This window comes from Trichosurus vulpecula, chromosome 6, assembly GCF_011100635.1.
Source record: "Trichosurus vulpecula isolate mTriVul1 chromosome 6, mTriVul1.pri, whole genome shotgun sequence".
Taxonomy (NCBI): Eukaryota; Metazoa; Chordata; class Mammalia; order Diprotodontia; family Phalangeridae; genus Trichosurus; species Trichosurus vulpecula.
In genome coordinates this window covers 258,846,463-258,874,343 of record NC_050578.1, presented here as the reverse complement: position 1 = coordinate 258,874,343, position 27,881 = coordinate 258,846,463, and the positions used below count along the sequence as shown (strand labels likewise).

General features: G+C 52.1%; 1 protein-coding gene across 1 annotated transcript; it reads left to right on the top strand.

Moving 5' to 3' along the window:
* The first annotated feature begins 228 nt into the window (after nt 1–228).
* Nucleotides 229–26,788, top strand: MYBPC3 (myosin binding protein C3). Its single transcript, XM_036763627.1, has 34 exons — nt 229–334; nt 2,329–2,595; nt 4,971–5,081; nt 5,179–5,253; nt 7,251–7,399; nt 7,542–7,659; nt 8,881–8,929; nt 9,323–9,352; nt 9,594–9,644; nt 10,199–10,201; nt 10,683–10,703; nt 11,241–11,404; nt 13,000–13,132; nt 13,360–13,362; nt 13,721–13,845; nt 14,552–14,657; nt 14,980–15,146; nt 15,620–15,785; nt 15,940–16,046; nt 16,229–16,258; nt 16,823–16,959; nt 17,165–17,239; nt 18,498–18,657; nt 18,762–18,866; nt 19,539–19,727; nt 20,641–20,775; nt 21,009–21,176; nt 22,209–22,297; nt 22,654–22,849; nt 23,226–23,365; nt 24,209–24,368; nt 24,497–24,633; nt 24,998–25,184; nt 26,264–26,788. Exons 1-34 carry the CDS (start codon nt 310–312, stop codon nt 26,272–26,274), a joined length of 3,789 nt encoding a protein of 1,262 aa, XP_036619522.1. The 5' UTR covers nt 229–309; the 3' UTR covers nt 26,275–26,788.
* Nucleotides 26,789–27,881: the final 1,093 nt, after the last annotated feature.

The window sequence follows — 27,881 nt, the reverse complement described above, 5'->3', positions numbered from 1 at the left end:
TGGGAGAGAGAGGTCACTTGGCCTAAATTTAGCTGGGCTTCGGCCACATTCCTTACTGGCCCTGTCTCTATCTCCCCACTGCAGGGAGGGGGCTCTCTCTGGTCCCTGGAATTTGCCTATATTTAGTCCTTACAAGAGCACACAGCTGATAAGGAGCCTCTGGCGATAAAGCTGGGGGAGGATGGGGAGGTTGGGGGTTGGGGGAGTCTTTATAGGGCCAGAGACACGGGTGATCTCACTCCCTTTGGACTTCCTGATCCTTTGGTCAGTGTTGTTGGTGGGTGCCGGCTCCCAGGAGACTTCCTCAGGATGCCTGAGCTAGGGAAGAAAACTGGTAAAGATACCTACCTGTGGGTGGGAGGCTGAGGGGCTGGGGCAGGAGGGAGCAGCGGATGTTGGGAGGGGGTCAAAGAGTCTAGTCCGGGAGAGCAGTGCTGGAATCCAGGTGGGGATCACAGGCTTGGAAGGCCCTGCTACCCTAAAGAAGGGATGTGGGGGATGGGCCTGAGACCTCCCCCCACTTCTCAATCCTGTCCCTTCTTCCCTCCTGGCTGGCGGAAGGAGGGAGTTAGGAGGGTCCAAGGCAAAGAAGCGGCCAGGAGTCTGGCCGTCACCCCAGAGCGTCGGGCGTGAATGCTGCCCAGCCTGGGAGGGCTTCGGAGTCACAAAAACCAGGGTTCGAATACTGGTTCTTTCTCTAACTTTTCATTCCCTCATCCGTTCAAAGAGGGGGAGCTGAATTAGAGGGTCTCTAAGGACCCGGCAGCCCTGACCAGCATCCTGGAATCCTATGAATCCTATCAGTTACTACTGGTGTGACCTTGGGCAAGTCACTCACCCTCTGTGGGCCTCAGCTTTCTCATCTGTATAATAAGAAGTTGAACCCGAAGGTCTTCACGGTCCTTTCCATTTAAACAGTATATGACCTTCCTGGAGAGGGCAGCCCCAAGAGGAAGGGGCTTTGCTCTGCCCATTCCGGCCTCTTCCCCGCTATGGACAAGACTCCCCAATACCATAGGGGGCTCTTGGAATATAGTTGGGGCCTGGAGATCCCTGTTGAGGGTACACCCAGAAAGCCCTAGTTTTGGGGTTCACTTGGTCCCTCGTCTCTTACCTCCCTGGCGGGGGGTTACAAATCCCAGGCTCATTTTCCTATCAGTTTCCCCACTCCCCTCTCCTCGAATCTTCTCCCCTCCAAGGTCTCTCAGCAACAGGGCAGCTGCACCCAGGTATCCACCTCCTGGCACCTGTCTTGGGCCACTTCCCCTCCCCAGCCCCCAAAGCCTTATCACAGCTGCTTGTTGTCAGTCTGAGGCCCAGAGAGATAAATTTAGCCAAATTCCAGGCAGGGTCAGAATTCTCCTAATTTTCTCCTCCCTGCTCCTTTGCCCCTTCCCCCAGCCCAGAGCCCAAGAAACAAAGAGACTGATACCAGCATGAAGAACAGTGGGATTGTATTAGGATAGCAGGCAGCAAGGCGGCCCAGTGGATAGAACCCTGGGCCTGGAGTCAGGAAGATCCGAGTACAAATCTGGCCTCAGATGCTAACCGTGTGGCCCTGGGCAAGTCACTTAACCCTGTTTACCTCAGTTTCCTCATCTGTAAAATGAGCTGGAGAAGGAAATGGCAAACCAGTCCAGTATCTTGGCTGAGAAAACCCCAAATAGGGTCATGAAGAGTTAGACGCTACTGAAACCACTGAGCAACAACACATTAGGATGATAGAATGATCCTCATTTCACTGATAAGGAATGTTGTATAAATAAGAAGTGACCCCAGCTCTGCTGCCTCCACAGTCAGTACTGTCCAGCTGCCTTGGGGAAGGTGCTATGGCCATGACTAAGGAGGTGGCCACCATGGGATTCCTGCAGGAGGGAGGTGACCGCCAGGGTACCTGAGGGGAGGCATTGGTCAGAGGGGTTCTTAGGCCAGGCTTGGAGGAGGGAGAAAGGGCAAGAATCCCTCCAGGATGGGCTGGGGGAAAATCGCTCTAGTGTGGGAGAATCATGGGATCCTAGATCTGGAAAAGACCAGAAAGCCCCCTGCCCCCTCCTACACCCATGAGTCAACTTACCCCTTCCCATCTGAATCTAACGCTTTCTCTCCAGACTCTGAGCAAGGAGTGAAGGGTCAGGAAATGGGGAAAACTTGATACCCACCTGGAATCTGGCTAAATGGAACACTCTCTGGGCCTCATACTTAGGGAAGGGTAGACAAGGTTGGGACTGGCCTAGGAGTGGGGGGATCACCCCAAGGTTGGGCTGTCAGTGGTGGGGAGCAGATGAAGGGCGTCCTAAAGCTGAATGGTGAACCTCAATTACTCCTCAGTCTCAGCATTTAGCAAGAAGCCCAAAACAGCCGAGGCTGCCGTGGGCAGCTCTGCCCTATTTGAAGCTGAGACCGAGCGGGCCGGCCTCAAGCTGCGCTGGCAGAGGGCGGGCAGCGACATTGCAGCCGGTGACAAATATGTGCTGACATCGGAAGGCACCAGGCACACTCTGACTGTACGCGACGTGGGGCCTGATGACCAGGGGCAGTATGCTGTCATTGCGGGCTCTTCCAAGGTCAAGTTTGAGCTGAAGGTCAAAGAACCAGGTCTGTGGCCTTCCACTCCCTCCCTCTCATGCCTCAGAGTGTACGGACTCTCAGGGTTAAGGGTGGGTCTCCTTCCTCTGCTTGGGCACCTGCCCTTCCTGAGTCCCATGGCTTGGTCTGCATCAGAAGGACAAGCTGAACTGGGGGCCATTCAGGGCCCAGCCTGGGTCAGCCTCTAGAAACTTGCCCCTGGGAAAGAGATTTAACCTCTCAGGGTCTGGGCTACTCTCTGATTCTCAATTATAGAGAAAACGCCAACTTCCATTGATAGAGTTTTCTCATCCTGAAGTATTATATATTAAGGAAATCAACAGGTTTAGATACCATCCCTATTTCTACTGTGTATAAGGTATTGCTAGGTATGGGGAATGTAAAGAAAAGAGCCTCAGCCCTCAAAAAGATGACATTCTGCTGGGGAGGAAGAAGGATATATAATATGGACAGATAAAGAAATAGAAGGTAATTTAAGGGCAGTGAGGACACTAAGAAGTGGAGGGATCAGAAAAGACTTCATGGAGGAAAAGACATCTCAGCTGAGCCTCCAAGGAAGAGTCTAGACAGAGAAGAAGACTTGTGCACATTTATGCAGGAAGAAAGGAGATGTTGGAACATAGAACAGGGATGATCATAGGGAGTAATGTAAAATAAGGCTCAAAAGGTAGAAGCCTATTGTGGAGAACTTAAAATGCCAGGCTGAAGATTTATTTTATCCTAGAGGTGATAGGGAGCCACAGAAGGTAATTGAGCAGAGGCGTAAAATTCATAATAATTGTAAAAAGTAAAAATCATATGATTATATCAATAAATGCCTCTGACAATACATAACACTCATTTATTTTTTGAAAGCATAGGAAAAAAATAGCCCATTTTCTGACAAAATGAGTACTATGTACCTAAAATCAAGTGGCAGCACTACCAGTAACAGAGGAACTCCAGATGCCTTACCACTGAGATGAGAGTCAAAGCAAGGGTGCCTATTGTCATTCCTATTACTTGACCTATTTCTAGAAATGCTAATTATAGCAAGAAGACAAAAAAAAAAGAAATTACAGGATCAAGCAAAGTTGGAAAGGAGACAAAATTCTCTCCATCTGCAGGTGATATGACGGATTGCTTAAAGAACACCAGAGATTCAATGAAAAAATTAATTGGAAGCACTGGTAACTTTAGTAAAGTAGTAGGTTATTAATAATCCTACAAAATCATCAGCTTTTCTGTATATGACTGACAAAAGCCAGCAGGAGCAGGGGGAAAAATGTGGTCATACCTGTATTTGTTATTATTGAGTCTTTTTTCAGTCATTCCCTACTCTCTGTGACCCCATTTGGGATTTTCTTGGCAAAGACACTAGAGTGGCTTGCCATTCCTTTTACAACTCATTTTATACCTGAGGGAACTGAGGCAGGCAGGGTTAAGTGACTTGCCCAGGGTCACACAGCTAATAAGTGTCTGAGGTCACATTTGAGCTCAAGTCTTCTCGACTCCAGGTCTGATGTTCTCTTCACTGGGCCACCTAGCTGCCCCCCTAAACCTAGGTTTAGGAATTTCATTTTGGGCACAGTATAGGATCATAGATTTAGAATTGGAAGCTATCTTAGGGATCAGCTAATCTCCATTTGACAGGTAGTGAAATTAAATCTCGGAGAAAGGGCTTGATTTGACTAGGATCACACAACTTAGTGGTTTCAGAGACAGGGATTCCTGCCAGAGCTCCAAAGCCAACCCTCTCTACTGCTACACCAGGGTCCTCCTCAGATCTAGGAGGGGTGGTGGCTACAGGGCCAGACTTGGGCTGTGAATAATCAGAGTTTGCATCCCTTCTGAGGTCCTTACTAGATGTGTGACAAGAGGAAGTCATCTGATTTCTCCCTGCCTCAGTCTTTTTATCTGTGAAATGGGCAAAGCACATCTCTCCCAAGGTTATTGTGAGGATCCGATAAAATAACACATGTAGAGTACTTTACAAACCTTAGAGTTATATAAATATCGCCGTTATCGTCTGTGCCCTGTAGGGCGTGTACATTTAGAGGGAAGAGTGACCAGGGAGAGCAGTTAGGAGGCCGGCGCAAGAGTCTAAATGAGAAGGGATGAAAGCCTGAGCTAGGGTGGTGGCCATGGAAATGGAAGGGAGCCTTTTCAAAGGAAGAATTGACAGGCTTTGGCTAGCAGAGTAGGGAAGAGTCTAAGCTGACTTTGAAGGACCTTTAGTTGGAATAGGAGAGTCAAGAAGGGGAGCCAGGTGGGCTTAAGTGAGTCTGATGGGCTCATGAAATATACTATATATTTCACATAGAAACAGCCCATGACTTCTGGGGATATGGGATGGGAATTAGGCACCTGCACATCAAATATCTGCTTATTCTGGTCCCACCCAGAAAAGCCTGACCTGGCCCCAGCCCCTCATGAAGCACCTTTGCCCTCTGAGCCTCCTGCCCCAGGTGATGCTCCCACCACAGGGTCTGAAGAATGCCCTCCAAACAGCAAAGGTGAGAGAGGACCTGGGGGCTAGGGCTGGGGCTGGGGTGGGAAGAGGCTTTTGATGTTCAAAGCTGAGAGTGGTCCACTTGCTGGGGTCTCTTCTAGCCACCTCTGAAGCTGTTTCCGGTGACCCCATTGGCCTCTTTGTGACCCGGCCCCAGGATGGCGAGGTGACTGTGGGTGAGTGCTTATGGGTTCAGGGGGCTGAATAATAAAAAGAATAACCTTTACTTGTTGACCTCCACTAACTTCTTCTTTTCATAACACATTATGGCCAGAGCTCTAACGAGGCATTCTAGCAACTGAGGCAGGCTTGGGTGAAAGGGGGCTGAGGGGGCAGGGGGAAGGAAGGGAAAGGCAAGCTGGCTCTGAGATGATCACTCCTGGGGAGGCAGATGGGAGACAGAAATCATGAGAGTTGGGGAGGTGGAAGAACGGGGAGGCAGAGGCTGGGGTGGAGAAGACAGTAAGATCAGTGCTGAGCTCATAGGAAAAGCAACAAGGAGCTAGGCAGGATGGAGTGACCTAAAAAGGAGAAGGGGCTGCTGAGCGGTGGTGGCAAGAGGGAGCAAGGAGTAAGGCCACTCCTCCTCCTGGTCCTGCGTGCAGGAGCAGCTGGCCATGGATTGGGGTCAGGAGATGTGGCACCTTCAAGAGAAGGGTGACTCCCAAAAGATGGGAGGTAATTGAGAGGACAAGACTGCCAATGAAGGGACAGTGTGATACTGTAAATAGTGCTGGGCTTGGAGACAGGAAAGCCCGAGTTCGAATGACTCAGCTTCTTACAATTTTTGTAATCCAGAGCCAGTCGCTTAAACTCTCTGAGCCTGTTTCCCCATCTGTAAAATGGACGTAATAATTGCCCCCACCTCCCAGGGATGTCGTGGGGAACAAATGAGGAGTTAAGTGACTTGCCCAAATTCACACCGCCAGGAAACGTCAGAGGAGGGAAGTAGAAATACCAAAAGCAATGAATGAATCAATCAGCAAGCATCTATTAAACGTTTATGTAGTTCCAGGCACTGTATTACACACTGGGGATATGAACACAAAACAACGAAACAATCCCTCCTGGAGCTGAACTCTCACTCTAGTGGGGGAGATAAAGACATATAAAAATACGTGCAGTATAAATATAAAGTTAATAAATGTATAAATATTTATACAACAGAGTTAGATGCAAGGCAGTTTGGAAGGGAGAGCACTAGCAACTGGAGGGGACTAGGAAAGAGTCCATGTAGAAGATGGTGCCCAGGGGCAGTGGATAGAGCACTGGAGTCAGGAGGTCCTGAGTTCAAATTTGGCCTCAGACATTTACTCTCTGTGTGACCCTGGGCAAGTCACTTAACCCCAATTGCCTTGCAAAAAAAAAAAAAAAAAGATGGTGCTCAAGCTGCACTTTAAAGGAAGGGAGGGACCTATAAAGGCTAATTATTTATTTTTATTATTATTTATTAACAAGAAACAAGGGTTCTTGGGGGCCTAGGGGTAAGAGAGGGGAGTAGAAGACATGATTATGGGAGGCAGGAAGTAGGAGATTTTGCTCCAGCAAAAAGGTGGTCAAGGAAAGGTTGATGATGGCCCCAGGACGCTGGAGGGGCTAGAAGAGAGAGAAGGCCAGTCAGGGAGCCGCCACTTGGCCCTGGGGAGAGGAAGCATGTGTCCTTCACCATGAGGACACTGAGGGCTCAGGCTGGCAGTACCAGCTCAGAGCCGGGCATCGGTCCTTCACCCTGAGCTCTTAAAGACAATGTCAGTGTAGTCCAGGTCCCGGTAGGCCCCAGTGAGCTGGAAAGGCCTGGGATCCTGGCCTGGTGATGTGCCTGTTGTCTGAGGGCCAGCCCGGAGGCTCCTCACCAGATTGGCTGCTCACCCAGGGCTGTGAGGGAAGCACCCGCAGCTCCTTCACACACTGTCATCGGTGCCTTCTTATAAAGTTTTACAGTTTGCAAAGCACCTTCCTTAAAACAGTCCCCTGAGGTGAGCAATACAAGTATCATTGCCCGTATTTTATAGATGGGGAAACCAAGGCACAAAGAATCTATGAAGGGCCAGGGCTGGGATTCACATCCAAGTCTCCTGGCTCATAGCCCACTGTCCTTGCCATTCTACCACGAGGAAGGTAGGGGAGGAGAGCAGCCAGGTTGTCCTTTGCCTCACACCTTCCTTCTTCCCAGGGGACAGCATCATCTTCTCAGCCCAGGTGGCCGGGGCCAGCCTCCTGAAGCCCCCCGTGGTCAAGTGGTTCAAGGGGAAGTGGATGGATCTGAGCGGCAAAGTGGGGAAGAATCTTCAGCTACATGATAGCTATGACCGGGCCAGCAAGGTTGGTGGCTGACGGGGCCGCCGCATCAGGGTGGCAGAAGAGAGGCCTCGGGTGGGGATGCCAAGTGGGTGGGTCATTGACCACAGGTACCTGATCCCCTGGTCTTGCCCCAACTCCCTACCCACCACGACTCACCCTACAGGTCTACCTCTTCGAGCTGCACATGTCCGAGGTCCAGGCAGCCTACGCCGGCGGGTACCGCTGTGAAGTTTCTACTAAAGACAAATTTGACAGCTGCAACTTTACCCTCACAGTCCACGGTGAGTATACAGGCAGTGCAGTGAAGTGGCTGGAACCCAAGACTTGGAGTCAGGAACATCAGAGTTCAAATCCTTCCTCTAACACATATCTGCTACGAGACCCTCACCAAGTCAATTAACCTCTCTGAGTTTTCCTTCTACTTGTAAAATGAGGGAAAATATGATACCTCATAAAGCTGTTGTGAGGGTCAGGCAAGACAATTATGTTAAGAACTATATGGAGATGTGAATTGGTTTTATTATTACCAGATCGAGGGAATGACCAGCTAATGCACCGATGCCTGCCACAGAGTAGGTGTTTAAAAAATGCTTGTTGACTTGAGCAGAGTCCATCCCACTCTGGTTGCCCAGTCTGTCCAGTGGGGCTGGGGTTCCTTGTCTTCTCCCTTCCTTATGTCCCTAGAACATACCCGGAACATTCTCAGGCTTCTCCCAGTCTTGACTTAGTCAATCACATTGACCTAGCACCATGCTAGGCACAAAGAGGGGAGATAAAAGAAATGGGAGTCATGGTCCCACCCCATTCGCATACAAGGGCTCAGGAGCCATCTCCTCCATGAAACCTTCCCACATCCTCTCAGTTGCGGTCCACTTTCTCCCTGCCCTGGGAGAGGGGCAGAAAATTAGGAGACAGACTAAAGAAGCAGTGTGGGGCATTGGCAAGAGCCCTGGATTTGGAGCTGAAAGTCCTGTGTTCTAATCCAGTCTTTGTTAGCTACTCCCAAAGTCATCTCTCAGAAATCCTGGGACCATGGAATTTAGAGTCTGAAGGATCCTTAGAGACCTTTGAGTCCAACCTTTTCATTTTACAGAAGAGGAAACTGAGGCTCATTGAGGTTAAGATGCTAGCTGGGTCCTTGGCCAAGCATCTTAGACCCTCTACACCTGTCTCCTCATCTGTAAAACCAGAGGGCTGATAGACGGCTTCTGAGGTCCCTTCCAGTCCTGAGGTTCCACAGTTAATTGATTCCCAATTCCTTCCCTCTCTAAATCGTATGAAATTTCCCCAGGGATGGGGGACAGGGGGAAAGGAGAGGGGAGAGGGACCTTTAAATGTTTTGAGATCCCCCAGGGTCAGAGTGGAAAAGGATTTAGCATTTGTCCGTGGAATATAAGGACAAAGAGACAGAGGAGGGCTTTTTGCTCACCCCACAGCCTTCCTCCACCTCCCCTTTGCACTTCCTCAGTTTTCTCTGCTTTCTTCCCTCCCTCTCCCCAAAGAGGCCATCGGTCCAGCTGACCTTGACCTTCGCTCAGCATTTCGTCGCCCGTGAGTGAATACTGTCCTCTCCTCAGTGCCCCCTGCCTCCTGTCCCCAGCTGAGCCCCAGGTGTCCCCACCCAAGCCTGACTCCTGCCCCCTGGGAACCTCTCAGCCAGTGCACGGCTAAGGCTGAGGTGGAGGCTGGGGGTAGGTGGGCAGGAATGAAACCAACACTTGCCTTCATCAAGGGGTCCGGGGGGGTGGTACTTGGCACCCTCAGTGGGGGACGGGGGAAGGCTCCCTAAGTACCATCTCCCCCACCCAGGGCCTGGAGCTCAGGACAGTGGCATTGACCTTACTTCAATGTCCTCATTTGTAAAATGCGAGGTTGCTCTAGGTGGTTTCTAAAGTCCCTCCTAGGTCCAAATTTATGATCCTAATGCCTGGTTCTTGCTTACAGGAGCCTGCCTGGCGGTGCTCGTCGAACCAGGTATTCCTGCCCCAGCCCTTCTGCCCAGCCCAGGGGCCCAGAAAAGGGGTGGAAGGATGGAGCCCCAGGCAGAGCACCTCCTCTAAGACCCTGAGGGGGAGGGAGCCCACCTTGCACCCCCAAGGACTCCAGCAGGAAGGCTTGTCTCCTCAACCCGCTTCCCTAACTTTCCAGTCCCCTCTTCCTCACTGGCTTCCTAGCCTCACTCTTGGCTGGGCTCTGGGGGGACTTCTCTCTGCAGTGGAGATGATGACGGTGGGAGCCTGGATTTTTCCTCCTTGTTGAAAAAGAGGTGAGTCGGTATCAGTGGGATGGTAAAAAATTGGGCCTGACGTCAGAGGAACTGTGTTCAAGTCCTCCCCCACACTTCCCAGCCCTGTGAGCACAGGAAGAGCCTGGACCCTCCACACAGCAGGTCAGCATCTTGGCTCCACTTGCCTGTCAGGCTAGGTGCGCAGGTGGGCGGGGCTTTGTGAACCTTAAAGCCTATTTAACTGGAGTCACCAAAAGAACCTGGAGAGCACCGAAGCCAAATGAAATGGAGATCCTGGCATCAGTGTTTGTTGAGAGGCTCTGAGGTGCCCAGCACCATGCCCTGAGACAGCTCCACATCCCTAGAGTTAAGGCTTTGACAGTTGTCCGATATTTCTCCATCCCAACTTTCTTTTTCTCACTGGATACTCAGCCTGCCTAGGGTGGAATTGGGGACTTGACGAGGGCCAAAGGGTGTGGGAGAAGGGGTCTCCAAGCTATGGGACCTGACACAGTTTCTCTTTTTCTTCTCCATTTCTTCTCTTCACCCTCCCCTTTGCTGCTCCTGCTGCCGCCGTGGTCTCTGCCACCCAGAGAGTAAGGAAGTGACATTGATGGGGAAAGTTTGGGTAAAAGGAAGGGGAAAGGTGTCCTTGAGAATGTCTCTCACTAGGGGACTTGGTTAATTCCTTGTAACCGCCATGTCCTCTTTACCGAGAAGTAGTATGTCCTAGTGGTTGTTCTTCAAGTAAGGAAGACACACATATTGGCTGGGTGACCCTGGGTAAATCACTTAACCTCTCCGTGCCCATGGCAATTCTCTAAGATTCTAAATGATGGACCCATATTGGCAGAGGGAATTTCCTAGGCCAATGAAATCACAGGTATAGCTCATCCTGGTCCCTTAAAACAAACAAACAAACAAACCATGAAATGGTTTCCCTTTCTCTTGGGCTGGGGGTGTTAAGGAGGTAAAGAAGCCAGCTAGGGTGGAGGAGACATGAATGTTATTAACACATCCCATTTCGATCTCTCTCTGCCTTCCTCCCTGTGCCCCGCCCCCATGCCTGGAGTACAGTAGCTTCCTCCGGACATCCAGGTGAGCGCCCTTGGCCCTGATTTACTCAGAAGCATCCCTTGTGTCCCACTGGTGGGCCAAACCCCAAACCAAGCCCAACATGAATGTCCCTCCTCCCACCGTGATACCAAAGCTCTTTCCCCAGCAAGCTTGCTTGGCTGAAGATACAGCCAAGATGACTTTTACAAAGCTATAGGATCAAAAGGCAGCCCAGAAACAACTTCACCCGCCCCAAACTGGAGCCTGATGGTGCCTCCTCCTCTCTGTTCCAATCCCAAGTGGGGAAGATGCACCAGAACCACAGTCTCCCCAACCCCCACTTCCCTGACCTCACAGAGACCCTCCCAACTTCTGTCCTTGAGTGGAGCTTTCTTCCATAGCCCACCACATGGTAGAGGAGATTGGATAGAGGCCTCCTGGCCCCTGGGAGAGGGGGAGGGTGCTTCTTAATCTTCTAGGCTCTGGGTGGGAGTTCTTGCATTCTGAGACCATCGTGAGGAGAGGGCTGGGCACTGAATGGAAAGCCCTCCTCTGTGGGACTCTTCTGATTGGCACCAGGGACCCAAAGCTGGAGGCCCCGTCAGAGGAGGATGTGTGGGAGATCCTCAGGACAGCCCCTCCCTCAGAGTATGAGCGAATTGCCTTCCAGCATGGTGTTACGGACCTCCGGGGCATGCTAAAACGCCTCAAAGGCATGAAGAAGGAGGAGAAGAAGAGCACAGGTGAGTCCTCCCACTCCTGCCTCTGGCACCTTCCCTGTCTGAGCCCCCCAGAGTGCTCACCTTCTACCTAGCTCAGCTCTCCTGGTGGAGAAAGGTTCTCAAGTCTTCCTTCTCGCCACTCACCCACTCTGCTTGGCCATGCAGGCCATCGGCTCTGCAGGCAGGAACTGGACCCTCTGTGCAGGGGGCCGTGAAGCCCTTAGTCTGTGCCACTCAAGTGCCCCTTAGCCCATGCCAGCCTCATGGGAGTCAGAGCTGATCCTGCATCTGCCACTTACCTCCTAGGCAAGTCACTGTCCTCTGGGTCTCAGTTTCCTCCCCTGTAAAATGAAGGGGTTGATTCCTTTCTTTCTTTTTCTTGTGTACATGTTTTATTTCTCTCACAAGCTTGCCACATGTGTTACATAGGAGTTATAGTCCAGAACTGTGCCTCTAAGGGGGCCAGGGCAGAACTGGCTCAATTTGGGGGTTGGGGGTACAGAGTTATATGCCCTTAAAAGAGTAGGTGTTCCCAAGGGGTGCCATTAAACTCTGATTGGTCAAAACACTGGGAGATGGGCTATGTCTTGAGTATGTGACTTAGGTCACTTAATCCTGGTCAGGAGATGAAGGGGAATGGGGTGCCCAGTTTATAAGAGGTCACCCCCCTACCATACCAGACCACTCCCAGCCTTGGGCTGTCTAGGCACTTCTGACTTCAATCTGTCTCCACCCAAGCAGCTTCCAGTGTAATAATTTTTCACCATACATACATACATACATACATGCATACATAGATTTCCCAGGTGAGCTCAAGTACCCCAGAATGCCCTCCATCAGCTGTGCTTCACCACATTCTACAAGTAGGCAATTTATTTTGGCCCAGCTAGAGGAAGAGCTGTAAACATAATTCCTAGCAGCCAGGAAAGATGTCCACCACAAAGCTTTGGTTGCTGGCATCTATGTCAACTTTCTGAAGGCTTTTTCCAAGTCTAAAAAATCATTAGGAATCAAAGAAGCATATACAGGGGGATTGATTTCTTAAGGTCCCTTTCAGTTCCAAATCTATGCTATGATCTCAATTCAATTCATCCCAATGAGCATATTCTGTGGGCAAAGAAAGACTGGGGATGTGAGGACAACCCTTACCGGGTGCACCCAGAGAAATAGACAATGCCAAATAGACTGAGATAGGAGAGAGCGTGGCCCCCAGAGGGGAGGGGAGGGGCACCCACGCTGGGGAGTCTAAGAAGTCCCCAAGGAGCAGGACACAAAACAGATTTGTCAGAGCTGTGGGACCTCTGAGATTATCTATTCCAAAATCCTCATTTTCACAGAAGAAAACAGTCCTTGAAAGTTTAAAGCTCTTGTTTCTGTAGCACATTAAGGTTTCCAAAAGGTTTCTCACAATAATCCTTGTGCGTGCAGTTGAATATGGGGAAACTGAGGGTCAGTGTTTCCACACAGCTAGCAAGTGTCACAGCCAGTATTCAAAGCCAGCACCCACTCTGTCTCTGGCTTCTGTCTCATTCCCCACCCACTTTGAATGCACTAATTCAGGGTAGGGGGGGCAGGTTCCCCAGGAGAAACTAAGCTGTCTCTGTGTCCCCCAAAAGCATTTCTGAAGAAGCTGGACCCTGCCTACCAGGTTAACAAAGGGCAGAAGATCAGGCTGGTGGTTGAATTGGCGAATCCTGATGCCGAGGTCAAATGGCTGAAGAATGGGCAAGAAATTCAGATGAGTGGGAGGTGTGTCCGGTGGCAGGGATGGTGATGGGCATTGGTGGGGCACCTTGAGGGGGAGCTGGGAGATGGGACATCAAGGAGCGCTGAGCAGGGAGGGACACAGAGGGCTGGCTGAGAGATGGCAAGCTGTATGACCAGAGGGTGAGAATGCCCCTTGGTCTGTCTCTCTTTCTCTGTCCTCCTCCGTCTCTCCTCCATTCTGAAACTGGTCATCTCCCTCTGGTCTTCAGCAAGTAAGTTCTTGGGTTGGGTTGGCTGGAGGGAGGGAAAAGGAGGAGCCGTACTTCCCCAGGCTATGTTGAGGTTGAGGGGTGGGCTGTGGCTCTTAAGGAGGTGCCTCTAAAGTCTGATTGAACAAGCAGTGTGGAACAGTGGGTAAGCTAATGAACCTCATCTGAAAAATGAGGCATGGGACTTCACGGCCCCTGAGGTCCCTGCCAGCTCTAGAACTATGATGGTAGCAGATGGTTAGTACTTCCTCAGTATCTGTCTATCCCCCTTCCCCTTTCTTACTCCTCCCTTGCCTTTGGGCTGGGCTGGTCTAGTTCCTGAGGTCTGTCTAGTCAGGTTCTGTCTGCCCCCTCCCGTCAGGTACATCTTTGAGTCTTCTGGCAACAAGCGCATGCTGACCATCAGCCAGTGTTCCCTGGCCGATGATGCTGCCTACCAGTGCGTGGTGAATGGGGACAAGTGCAGCACTGAGCTCTTTGTGAAGGGTGAGCAGGGGTGGGAGTGGGGGGCAGCTAGGTGGCTCAGTGAGTCGAGCACTGGCCCTGGAGTCAGGAGGACCTGAGTTCAAATCCGGCCTCAGACACTTGATGCACCTGTGACATTGGGCAAGTCACTTAACCCCAATTGCCTTCCCTTCTTCCCTCCAAAAAAACTCAAAACAAACAAACAAAAATCCCCACCTGAATACTTCACTCATCCATCCTTTGACCCCCTCCAGGGAGGGGGAAGCAGCCACCTCCCGCACCAATGGTCTAAGGATTAGGAAGCTCTCCCATCATGTTCCTGTCACTGCTGCTGGTTCTGGAGCCAAGCAGACAGCTCTAGTCCATCTTCGAGGTGGCCCGATTTTATATCCTTCCACCCCACCCCACCCCACGCCACCCCCAGCCTTCTCTTCCCTGGGCTAAACATTGATCTTCACATGACACAGTCTTCAGTCCCCTCACTGCTTCCTCTCTATGCTTCAGTGTCTTCACACGTAAAACGAAGAGGTTGAACCAGATGATCTCTAAGGTCCATCCTGGTCACCCTCGGCTCTGGAGGCTCTCTAGCTTGTTAATGTCCTTCATGAAATGTGTCACCCTGGACAGGGCCAGTCTGTTCTGTGGGAGGGGCTGTGGTGATTGGGGGATGCATGGGAGGCATGGGGTCCAAACAAGCCCAGGGTAAGGAACAGCTGTGTTTTCGCAGAGCCCCCGGTGCTGATCACAAGGGTCCTGGAGGACCAGATGGTGACAGTTGGACAGCGGGTAGAATTTGAGTGCGAAGTGTCCGAGGAGGGAGCCCCCGTGAAATGGTAAGTCCAGCCTTGGGTAGGGTTACTAGTGGAAGGAGGAAAAGGCTGGAAGCTGGGAGGATGGGTGACGTCAGTGGCGGCCATCCCTGCCCTACTCCCTAAGGATAAGGTGGTCCTGAAAGCCCCGGGGGGCGGAGTTGGCATGATGAATGTGTCCAGCCTTTGGTCCAAAGTTAGCCAATCATAGACTCTCTCTTTTCAGTGGGAGATCCCCCATGCCCAGCAGCATCAGGCCCTGGACCATGGCCACTCCAGCTCAGTCACTCCCTCTAGCCCCCTCTTCCACAACCACCATAATAATGATTTGCTTCACCTGGACCAGGTTGAAAGATGGAGTGGAGCTGACCCGAGAGGAGACCTTCAAATACCGCTTCAAGAAGGACGGACGAAAGCACCACTTGATCATCAACGAGGCGACCCTGGAGGACAGCGGCCACTACGCCATCCGTACCAGCGGCGGCCAGGCCTTGGCGGAGCTCATAGTGCAGGGTGAGTCTAGGACGGGGTGGGCAGGACAGAGCCACTGAGGACCGGCTCCCTCCCCACTCCACCCATGTAGCCTTAGGACGTGACTAAGCCATGACTTCATGAGACCATAGATGGGAGGACCCTCAAAGGCCGTTGGGTCCAACCCTTCATTTAACAGACAAGGAAACTGGGGACCAGGGAGCGCTAGGAACTTGTCCACCACAATAGCTGCTTTATATAGTGCCTTCATCTTTGCAAAAGTCCTCTTTTCTGATCTTCACAAAGTTATGCCCACTTTACAGATGAGAAAACTGAGTCTGGGAGCAATTAAGTGACTTGCCCAAAGTCACACTGCTATAAAGTCTCTGAGGCAGGGTTTGGGTCATTTTTTTCTCCCACCTGTGTACATACATATGGCCCTGAATCCCTGCAGAAGGCCACTGGCTTGGGTGCTCAAACCTGCATTCACACCAGCCATGCTGTCCCCTCCCCAGAGAAGACGCTGGAAGTGTATCAGAACATCGCCGACCTGACCGTCGGGGCTCGGGACCAGGCCGTGTTCAAGTGTGAGGTATCAGACGAGAACGTGAGGGGAGTCTGGCTGAAGAACGGGCGGGAGCTGGTGCCCGACAGCCGCATCAAGGTGTCCCACATTGGCCGGTGAGTGGGGGGCTAGGGGTAGGCCCCGAGAGCCCCGGGCCCAGCCTGCTTTCTGCTCCCCTCTTCCCTTGCTCTTGGGAGGATGGGGAGATGCGGTGTCAGGTGCTATTTATAGGGAGATGTAGGGAGACTGAGCTGAGACCTCTGCCCTCAGGGTCCACAAGCTGACCATCGATGACGTCACACCTGCTGATGAAGCTGACTACAGTTTTGTGCCTGAAGGCTTTGCCTGTAACCTCTCAGCCAAGCTCCACCTCATGGGTGAGCCTGGCACTGCCAGTCTTGGGTGCTGGACATGTGACCTCTTTGGGGTGATGCATGGAAATGTCCCTAGCCTGGACGGCAGAGCCAATACTGCCTGAGGCCTGGGTGAAGGGAACCTCTCTGCTCCTTCCTCAACATCTTTGTCTCTCATCTCTGCTCCCTCCTTTCTTCTCTTTCAGAGGTCAAAATCGACTTTGTTCCCAGGCAAGGTGAGACTCGTACATCCCCTTCAACCCTAGCCAGTCTTCGCTTGTGCTGGCACCCCTTCCCTATCTTATCACAAGCTCCTCGAACTCCCAAGGAGCCAGAATCATAGTGCCAGGCTGGGTGTTGGGAAAAGTCCAAAATCCTGGACATAGCATTTGGAATCCGATACTCTCTGTCAGTCCTCTCTGTGGGCCTTCCTTATGACCCTAGGGAGGGAATTAGAGAGAGAATAGACAGGGTTCATAGTCCATCATGAGCTCATAGGCTGTGGGGAGTAGACACTAGCCTGAGTCATCTCAGAGCCCTGATTTCGACTTCTAGCTGCATCGTGAGCACTAAATTAGATTTGTCAGAGTGGTGTGTTAGCATATACATATGCTCTGTGAAGGGAAGTCAGAGCTCAGGAGGAGAGTGCAGACTCATTTGTTGTGTGATTAAGAAATCCTGTGAGGTTTCTCAGGTTCTCCAAGTAGAACAATACGGTCCCATTCTTCCCATTCAAATGGTCCATCATTCTTTTTGATGTTCCCAATCATGCCTGACTACGTCCTGGGTGTCTTCCTCAGAACCTCCAAAGATCCACCTGGACTGTCCTGGACGCACACCTGACACGATTGTGGTTGTAGCTGGGAACAAGCTACGACTGGATGTGCCCATCTCTGGGGATCCAGCACCGACTGTCATCTGGCAAAAGGCCATACAGGTGCCTCCTTGGCCCCCTCCCACGTACACTGGGTACTTCTTGTCAAGCGGAAGGAAACTGGTGGGGAAGGAGGGACAGCCAGGAGATCACGGGAGGTGCTAGCTGGGGGACACAGCTGTGGGGCTATGTGTTCTGTGGGCACCCCCTCCAAGCTGGGCTCAGCTCCCCCTTCTGTTTGCCCTCATTCTGAGGCTCTGCCTTTCAGGGAAGCAAAGGCCTGGGTGAGACCCCAGATGCTCCCAGTGATGTCGATGACAACGAGTGGGTGTTTGAGAAGAAGGTAAGACAGACCCAGGCCCCTGACTGGCCCAGAGGCTCCTTTACCCCTTTCTCTGTCCAACTTGGGGTATTCATATGCCAGTCACTGTAAAGAAGCCCTCCCTGATGAAGGCCCCCTTATCACTCCTTTCCCGGGGTCTTGGTCAGAATTATATTCTCCAGCCTCTGGGGCTGTCTGACTGCTTACACATGTTCTTGTGTTCAAGTGAGTCTCTTCTCAACTCCAGGGAGCTGTGGGGTAGACATGAAAATAACCTCTTCTATTTCTTTAGCTTTATAACAATGTCTGTTGGTTTGTATAGTCCTAATGACTGTAAAGCCCTTTTCTCATCTATTGGAATGAATGAATGAATGAGTGAGAGAATGAATCAATGAGTAAGTGAATAAATGAATGAGTAAAAAAGATGACTGAGAAAATGAATGAGTGAGCAAAGAAGTGAGTGAATGAGTGATCAAGTGAACGAATGAATGAATGAGTGAATTAATGAATGAGCGAATAAATGAATAAGTAAAAAATGAATAAGTGAGTGAATGAGTGAGTAAATGAATAAGTGAGTGAATGAGTTATCAAGTGAACGAATGAATGAATGAGAGTGAATCAATGAGTGAGCGAATAAATGAATGAGTAAAAAAAGAATGAGTGAATGAATAAATGAGTGAATAGGTGAGTGAATGAGTGATCAAGTGAACGAATGAATGAATGAGTTAATGAATGAGTGAATTTTTAAAAATTGCCCTGGGACCCTTGATTTATCATTTTTCAATAGCAATTCTATAGAGCTAAGTTTACAGTTTCCTCACCCTGCAATTCAAGCATAAGCCTGGCCATCTTACAGATGAAGAAACTGAGGCCAGGAGCTTCTTCAAGGTCACAGAGTTAGCAAGTCTCAGGGCCAGGTTTCAAACCCAGGTCTTCTGGTTTCAAGTCCATTGTTCTCTCTACTACACCACATTGCATCTCCAATCTAATGTTCTTTCCCTCTCCCCTCACTGCGCCTAGCTTGGGGCCCTGGAATCAATAGGTACCCACTTGGTGGTACTAACTGATTCTCAAGTCTTGACTGTGGGTGGTTTCTTGTGCCAGGGCCTAGGGATGGTCTTGGCTTACCTCTGGAATATAAGGAGCCCAAGGAGAGAACCAGGAAACTGGGACCTCTTTTGGTCACTTACGACTTTGACTTTGTTGGGGAGACCTTAGCGCCCAGACCTAGGATTTCCCCACAGCACTGACCTCCTTCCTCTGTCTGGTACCTTCCCAGCTGCTGTGTGAGACCGAGGGTCGGGTGCGTGTGGAGACCCACAACGATCGTAGCATCTTCACGGTGGAGGGGGCTGAGAAGGAGGATGAGGGCGTCTACACTGTGACAGTGAAGAACCCGGTGGGTGAAGACCAGGTCAACATCACTGTCAAGGTCATCGGTGAGATGGGCACCATTGGGCAAGAGGGCAGGGCTCTCCCTGGGATCTGGGGCTAGGGGGCCTGGAGATGAAAACACTATCAAACATCTGCTTTTCCGTCTCAGATGTGCCCGACCCACCCGAGGCCCCGAGGATTAGCAACGTAGGGGAAGACTCCTGCACCGTGCATTGGCAGCCCCCAGCCTATGATGGCGGACAGCCTATCCTAGGTGAGATGGGAATAGTGATTGATTGACTACAGGCCTAGGGCCAGCCTGGGGCTCATTAGAAGACTAGGCTGCTCCCCTGACATTGCCTTTAGGACTTGGAAAGAGTACCAGGTTTGGAGGTCAGAGGATCTGGGTTCGAATCCTGCCTCAGCTACTTACTGTTTCTATGATCTTGGGCAAATCTCTTCCCTCTCTGGGCTTCAGGTCTTTATCTATAAAGTTTGGACTAGATGGTCTCCGAGCTCCCTTACGCTCCTATGACCCCAGCCTGTTGGCTGTCCTGGGTCAGCCTGGCCTAGGGCTCCCGAGATCAGACACAAGTGAAAGGGCGTCTTGGGTTCTCTCCAGCGAGTCCTTTCATCTATTATCTCTCACACGTCTCCATTCATTCACTGAACAAACATTAAGCGCCTACTAGGTGCCGGATACGGTGCTAGACACTGGCAATATATGAAACCCTTTCTGCCCACGAGGAGCTTATATTCTATTGGCTGGAAGCAAGCTGTACCAGGTGAGTAAAAGGAAAGCGATTTTGGAAGTGGGGAGCTCCAGCTCCCAGGCAAGCAAAGGCAGTCAAGCTGAGCTTTCCGTGGGGTTTGGGTAGGAGAGCACCCCTAGTTTATCCTCCACAACTCTCTTCTTCCCTCTCTCCTTCCCTTTCTCCCTCCTCAGGCTATATCTTGGAGAGGAAGAAAAAGAAGAGTTACCGGTGGATGCGGTTGAATTTTGACCTCCTCCGGGAGCTGAGCCACGAGGCCAAGCGCATGATTGAGGGGGTGGTGTATGAGATGCGTGTCTATGCAGTCAATGCTATTGGCATGTCTCGGCCCAGCCCTGCCTCCCAGCCCTTCATGCCCGTAGGTGAGCCTGGTGCTGTCTAGAATAGGGGACTGGGGTCCTCCAGGGCCTCTCCACAACCCCCCATGCTACTCTGGCCAGCCCCAACTCTGGCCCATCCCCCTATTAGCTATGGGAAAGTCATTTTAGGTCTCCGAGTTCTGATTCACTCATCTGAGAAATGAGCATAACGGGTAGTTAGCTGTCCTACCTAAGTCATCACAGGGTTATTGTGTGCACCTAACACAGTCGAGTTTGAAGAGTGCCTTGTAAAGCCCTGTAGACATATAGCATTCATTATTTGAGTCTAATAGACGGCCTGGGAACATCTGGATGTGCCAACTCCTCGTCAGACTAGGGTTCTCCTCTGGTAGACTCCACCTGGACCCCAGGTCACTGCTCCACTTGCCACTGCCCAGCCATCTGCCTGAGCTGGATCGTGGAGGGCAAGGTGGGGACCACCTATGTGCCTATGGCTGGGACTCCCCCATGTCCAGTCTTTCCAGGAAGTTTGATTGGAACCAAGCTAGGAGCATGTGTGGGAGTGAGTAGTGTCAGAACTAAAAGGGTGGGTAAAAAATACAAAGACCCCCCCATTTAGGCCCAGATTTAATGCCTAACCGTTAGGAAGCCCCAGGGCAGAATGGGATGCCCCAGGAGGGCAGGGAGTGAATGCCCCTTCCCTGGAAGTCCTCAGGCAGAAGTTGGATAAACCACAGATGGGGATGTTCTGAGGGGATTTCTGCTTAGCTAGGGAGAGACAGAGGGAAGGTTAGACAGCCAGGCCCCAGCTGGAAAGGGGCTTCATCACTTTTTCCAGTGCCTGGCACATAGCAGGCCCCTTAAAAACAGGCCCTGAAGTTCCTTCCTCCTCTGAGATTCTGAGCATGTGTTATAGGTACATATACCCCCTGACCTCTGGCTTCTCACCCCCCAGGCCCTCCCAGTGAGCCCACCCACCTGGGCATCGAGGACGTCTCTGACAGCACTGTCTCCCTCAAATGGCGGCCCCCAGAGCGCTCTGGGGCTGGGGGGCTGGATGGTTACAGTGTGGAGTACTGCAGAGAGGGATGTAAGTCATATCCTCCTCCCCCTCCCATCCCAGCACCCACCCCTATGGCTTTTGTTCAAGCAGCAAGCATTATCTCTATGGACACAAGCCTAGGAGTGCCATGTCCCTGAGGGCAGGCCTGGTCCTGCCAGGCCCAGCTCAGCCTCGTTCTCTCCCCTGGTCCTTGGAGGGGAGGTCTGGAGCTGATGCTAATGCTGATGCTGACACCAACTTGGGGCTCTTTTTTCTGGTAGCCTCCGAGTGGGTAAGCGCTTTGCAGAGTCTAACGGAGCACACATCGCTGCTGGTGAAGGAGCTTCCCACGGGGGCCAGGCTGCTCTTCCGAGTACGGGCACACAATGTGGCTGGGCCTGGTGCCCCTGCCACCACCAAGGAACCTATCACTGTGCAGGAGATCCTGGGTGAGTGCTGGGGGATGGGCAAGTGGGTGTCTCCTTCCCTGGAGCAGCAGAGGCTTTATCCCATCCAGTCCACCTGAAACTCCTATTAGCAACAGAATAGCAAGAGGCCTAAGTGACCATGTGGTCCCCCCAGACCCTCAGATCCCCTACCAGATGGAGGAGATGGCTGGGGAATGGAGAGACTGAGCCCAAAGGCCTCCTAGAGCCAGCATGGAGTAGGGAGAAGGCAATGGCTTTGGAGACAGAGCAGCAGGGTCCATTCATGCATTGCTCAGTGAACTTGACAGGCTCTTCTATTTCCTAAGTATAAAATGAGAGGATCAGATCAGGCCTCGAATAACCCTCCCAATTCGGAAGTTGTGATTGTATAGCCTGATGCTCAGAGGGAGGGGGTCTTGCTTGAACTACTTCTAGGTCCCTGGACTGCCCAAGACTTATAAAAAAAAAGGCTGGTAGTGGGTAGAAGTGTTGCTTTTAAATAGTGGAGAGGCTGCTGTTCCGTGAGGGCTTTCTGTCTACCTCCTGTGCAGGGGCGGGGAGGCGGGGCTGGGGAAGTTCTTTTTCTGTGGAACAAGGGCTCTGAATCACTGACTCTCTCAGGGGCCTTGTGGTCCAACCCATAACTAAACAGGAATCCCATGTAAAACATACTCAGCCTTTGCCTGAACACCCTGGTTGGCGGTGGGGGAGGGGCACGGCAGGAGACCATGACTGCTCCAAGCGGTCCATTCCACTTTGTACAGCACCTGATCATAAGATGCTTTTCCTTACATTAAACCCAAACCCACCCCTTTCACCCACTGCTGCTCCCTTGTTCTGGCCTCTGAGGCCTGGCAGAATATGATCCCTCTTCCACACAGCAGCCCTTCAAGCATTTGAAGATAGCTATCATGGCCCCTAGCCCACCCCCCACAACATATTGGTTTCTTCAGGAACTCAGGGCTAGGGCCTCCTCCTCCTCCTTTCCTAGGGCTTCCCCAAGATCAAGACCAAGGTCAGGCTTTCTGACAAATGGCCTCTCTCTGTCCACAGAGCGTCCCAGGCTCCGGCTTCCTCGGCACCTGCGCCAGACTGTGCAGAGAAAAGTGGGTGAACCTGTGAATATTCTCATCCCTTTCCAGGTCAGTGCCCTACCTCGCCCTACCTCTCCTTACTTTGGGGCCATCCACCCACATTACCCTCTCCAGCCCAAGAAGCTGAGGTTCTGGGGTGCCACAGGCCCTAGGGACTCTATGGTTCATTTTGAGCTTGAGCAGCATTTGCCACATGGCCTTATGGGCTGGGCCGAGAACTCCAGCTGATTTTTGGTAGAGGAGGGAGGGTTGCTGGGCAGCCAGTACCTGCCCCTCTACCCTTTCTTGTACTGCCCCTCCCATTTCCTAAGAATCCCCCCTCACACACCTCCCCACACTTAGGGTTGAATCAGCTGATGGCCCAGAGGAGTGGGCTAAGCACTAAGCTACACACTGACCCACAGGGAAAGCCTCGGCCCCAGGTCACTTGGAGCAAGGAGGGGCAGCCACTGGCCGGGAACGATGTAAGCATTCGCAACAGCCCAACAGACACCATCCTGTTCATCCGAGCCGCCCGCAGGGACCACTCTGGCACCTACCAGGTGGCCGTGCAGATTGAGAACATGGAGGACAAAGCCATTTTGGTCCTGCAGATCGTCGGTGTGTTGGTTTGGGGGCTCTCAGCCCCACAGTCGTCATTTTTCTGGGAATTCAGGAGCCATGTCGCCCATGTCTCAGTTCCCAAAGATTCTGAGCTGGTAGGGCCCTCCAACGTCAACCTAAGCCCTCACTCCATCCTAACCCTCCTGCCTGAGGTAAGGCCAGGATCTTGTAGTTCTTGGTTCCAAGGAGCTATCCCGTGAAAAATTAGGACACCCCCCAGCTGGCAGGGGTCAGGAGGGTCCGTGGTACCCTGGATGACCCAGGGAATATGTGAAAAGAAGCCACTTTCCTCCATACCATTAGCAAGGATGGAAAGACAGAGGGAAGGTTAGACAGCTAGGTTCTAGGCTGACCCAGACCCTACTCTCCATAGACAAACCAAGCTCCCCCCAAGAGGTACGAGTCACTGAAGCCTGGGGCTTCAATGTGGCCCTGGAGTGGAAACCCCCCCAGGATGATGGCAACACAGAACTCTGGGGCTATACGGTGCAGAAGGCTGACAAGAAGACCATGGTAAGATGGGGGGGGGGGCTTGATACCTCCTTCTCCCATAAGCCTGGGGGAATGTGGGGGAGGAAGGAGCTGGGGGAGAGCACCGTCTCCTGGGTAGGACAGACTGAGCTCCTGATGCCAGGCCATGGATGCCACCTGCTCCAACAAGGATGGAGTCTCCTGGGGCCTGGAAAGGTCCCAGCTCTCATCCTGCTGGCCTGCTCAGTCCAGTCACCATATTCTGTCTCTCACCTTGGCCTGTGCCTTTGCTTACATAGGCTGTGCCCTGCCCTGCCTCCCATCCACCCCCCAGGCCTGCAACAAGCTCTCCTGCCTCATCTCTATCACTCATTTAACTTGGCCTTCTACAGACCTTTTCTGATGTGTGTGTGTGTGTGTATATGCTGACATGTGTGGGCACATGTGTGCCTGCACAGGCCCATGCTTCTCCCTTCCCCCCCAAAACCCATTTCTACTGACTATCAGTGTCTGAGTTGTCCCCGTGAGCTCCTTGAAGGCAGGTATGGTTTCATTTTCACCTTTGTATCACTAGGACCTGGCACAGTGCCTGGCACATAGGAGCCCTTACTGAAGGCTCACATGTTTGATCTTCCTGCTGCTAGTTAGCTGCCCCTTCACTACACAGGTTGAGATGCTGGTCAGCTCCAGCAGAAGTCAAGGGCCAGGGACTAGGGCAAGCAGGTGGCTGATGGGGATATCACTGCCTCCCCAGCAATCCTTCCTGCCCATCCAATAAAATGTCAGCTATTCAACTTCAGGGACTGTTCCATTTTGTCTTTGTGCCCAGCATGTAGTAGGCACTTGATAAATACTTATTGAATAAGCTCTGTCTCTGCTCCCCAGGAATGGTTCACAGTGCTAGAGCACTACCGGCGCACTCACTGCGTGGTCTCTGAGCTCATTATGGGTAATAATTACTACTTCCGGGTCTTCAGCCACAACATGGTGGGTGCCAGCGAGAAAGCAGCCACCACCAAGGAGCCAGTCTTCATCCCCAAAACAGGTAGGGTTCCTCCTTGACAGACCGGGGGCACACGCCATCTTTCACCAAGGGGAGAAGAGCAGGGGTCATGGAAGGGGCCTGACCGGGGTGGGGGGGCCTTTCCTCATAGACCCCTCTGCTGCTGACAGGTCTCACATACCAGCCCCCTGTATATAAAAACCTCGACTTTTCGGAGGCTCCAAGCTTCACTCAGCCCCTGGTGAACCGCTCAGTTATCGCAGGCTACAATGCAGTCCTCTGTTGTGCTGTCCGAGGAAGCCCTGAGGTACACAGCTACACTTCCATTGCCGTGAGACGTAGGCATGTTCCTGGCTGAATCCATCGCAGGTCCTCAGGAAGAAGTGGGACAGGGATCCATTCCAAACCTTTCAGGGGGCCGTAAGAAGACTCTGCTTTCACATATTAGAATAAGTTGTCAGTTTGACTGGATACAGTATTTATCCATAACGCACAGTTATGGTTCCCCTGGATTTCCACGAGAACTAGGTCTAAAGGTCTTTGGCAGGGCTTAGCACAAACCCTTGGGGCCCTTCGATGATCCTCGAAGAGGGGGATGTAGGTACCTGTTTCCCCAGAGTTTCTGGCAGACTCGGTCATCTCATTCCCCTTCCCTTTGCCTTGGTTCACAGCCCAAGATCTCCTGGTTCAAGAATGGGCTGAACCTGGGTGCGAATGCGCGTTTCCGTATGTTCAGCAAGCAGGGCGTGCTGACTCTGGAAATCCGAAAACCATGCCCCTTTGATGGGGGTGCTTACGTCTGTCGCGCCATCAATGCCCAGGGGGAAGCACAGTGCGAGTGCCGTCTGGAGGTGCGAGGTGAGGATGGGGCCCGAGCAATGGGGATGAGGGGAATAATGGAGGACATAGGTGAGGGGAAACAGGAATCAGGGACTCTATAAATGGGAGGGACTCCTTGTTCCTCCTCGAAGGCCAAAAAGCTGCTCTTAGGCATTCTGCTGGGTTCTGACTCCTCACAGGATGACTGATTTAGAGGTGCATGTGACCTGAAAAATGATTTATAGATGAGGGAATTGGGGCCCAGAGAAGCTGTGATTTCTCCAGATTAACACATGTAGTAAACAGGCAGCCAAGACGTACAGTGGTTAGAGCACAGGGCTTGGAGTCAGGAAGGCCCGAGTAGGAATCCTGTGGGGACCTGGGCCTCAGTTTCCCCATCTGATAAATGGAGGTAATAGCACATCTTTCAGGATCCAATAGGCAACATGCAGTATAGATGTCAGCTGTTAGCATTACTATCGTAGTATCATCGCAGTTGTGGCACAGCGAGAACCCAACGGCTCTCAGCCCTAAATCCGGTGATCTTCCCACTGCTCATGCAGTCTTCCTCCTCCCTGGAGCCTGTCCTCAATTCAGTCTCTTCCATTCTGAAGAAGGCTCACAATCACTGCTCCATATTGAATGAGCTTATCATCCACAGCTCCATCCAAGCCACTGCTGCTGCTCAGCAGAAAAAGCAATGGGTCTGGAGTGGAGGCCTGGCTCCAGATCCTACCTGGGCCTCTGGGCAAGTCACAGACTATCCGTAAAGCCCCCAGGTCTGGACTGACTGCATCTTAACGTCTTTCGTGGCTCAGAGTCTATGATCCTAAGAGGAGTGACTGGGAAAATTAGCCCACCTCAGAGGTGTCGCCACCAAGCAACCCTATCCCGAACTTGTTCTGGCAGAAAGATCAATTCCCCTGCATCTTTCATAGCCAGGTGGAGGTGGAGGAAAACATGGAGAGGAAACCTACAAGTTTGCTAAGAGAGGCAGGCATAGCAGAAAGTATTCCTAGGGCTTTTCTAGAAGAGAGCTGGAATCAGCTGGAAGGGAGTGTGGAGTGTTTGTGGAATTGGGTCAAATTGGGAGCTCCCCATCTCCTTCTCTCCTACAGTGCCTCAGTAACCAGGCTGGAGACCCCAGAAAGGCCAGGTGAGCCCCACGGCACCCTCAGTCAACGGCTCTTAGCTTGCTTCCTCTGGGTGTCTCTACTGAAGCTGTTTTTTTGGGGGACAGAAGCTCGGAGGGAGGCAGGTGTTGAGCATAGGCTCTGTCACAGGTGCTACCGGGACCCCAGCCCTGACTCTGGAGGAAACCAGTCTTTCTGCTGCGGTGTTTGTGTGGGGGGGTGGGTGGGAGGGAGGGACAATAAGGGCACCTTAATAAACTCAGGCCCTCCTGCCTCGGGCAGCTGTGGGAGATGGGAGGTTCTCGGCCTGATCACTGGGGGAAGGAAAGGGAGATGATCGGATGGCGCGAAGGTTGCTGTTTCTACTGTCTCCCTGTCTGTGGGAGCTAGCCAGCCAAGGAGCTTCACCAGCTGGGAAGCTTCAAAAAGGGGCCACAGACAGAAGGCAGCCTTGCTGGAGCTTCACCCTAGCGCACTGGACTAATAATAAATGATTTCTGCAGCCCATCAGCCTGGCTTTCATTACTGCCCAGGCTGGCCACCAGGGAACAGTGGGGAAGTCTGTCCTCCAGATGAGGTTCAGGTAGGTGGCACTTGGCCAAGGTGATCCATAGAGATGCCAAGCCAAGGCCTAGGCTGGACAGTGGGCTCTTTGGGAGGCCTAACGGCCTATCAGGGTGGTAGCCAGCTTGGGATCTGAACTGCAAGAGAAGCTAATCCCTACCTTTTTCTTGCTGTGGCTCACATCCAGGGGTAATTAATCCACTTGGTAACTGGAATGCCTTCCCCTTTGCCTCCAACCCTGCTCAGCTTCTGCTGACTCAGGGAGATCCCAAAGCCCCACACGACAAGTGTTTCTAGAGTCACTAGCCACCACTATCTCCCAGGTAAGGCAAGGGAAGAGGACCAGGAGAAAAGACCCCCGCAGGGTGGAGGCAGCTATTTTCATTATCCCCCAGCAGAACTGACAGGGGGATGCCATCCCATATATCAGGAGGCCAGAAGATTCTGTCCCCGAGACTTGGAGGCTAATTGTCAATAGTGAGGAGGGAAACTTATTTGGAAATGTAACCTGTAATGGGTACCTATAGACCAAGCCCAAGACCTCCGCCCCACCAAGCAGCAGAGTGTATGGACAGATGACTGGTCTGACGAAACACGAGTCCCAGTCCCAACTCTGTGGGAGAGCAGGTGACAGAGGCCAAGTCCCCTTGCTTCTGAAGCCTGCGTATCCTACGTAAGGTGAAGGGGAGCAGGCTGAACAGGCTATAAAGGTCCCTCCTAACTCCCATTGCTCTGCCCCAGCCCTGAATGCTCAGAGCCCAAAGCCCAATCAGACTGCCTCCGTCAAGAAGACAGATGGACCACAAGGTCCCTCTGGTGGCCAGCACAACTCAAAACAGAACTACACATCCCTGCCATCTTTACATGGAAGGAAGCCTGGTCGTGGGCTGTACCCCAGCCCCACCCTGGAGCTGGTCCAAGGCCCTGAAGAGCAGGCTCCTAACCCCAGAGGCATGAAGACCCCAAACAAGAGGCCCCAGCCTCCCCTGCTAGGAGGGTGGGGACCCCTCACTAGCAACAGAATGCCAGGGCAGAGACT

Excerpts from the sequence above, each read along its gene's own strand:
- MYBPC3 (XM_036763627.1), top strand. The coding sequence starts at position 310 with ATGCCTGAGCTAGGGAAGAAAACTG. Across the intron at positions 15,147-15,619 it reads GGCGGAGCTCATAGTGCAGG|AGAAGACGCTGGAAGTGTAT; the intron begins GTGAGTCTAGGA and ends TCCCCTCCCCAG. Across the intron at positions 18,658-18,761 it reads CATCACTGTCAAGGTCATCG|ATGTGCCCGACCCACCCGAG; the intron begins GTGAGATGGGCA and ends TTTCCGTCTCAG.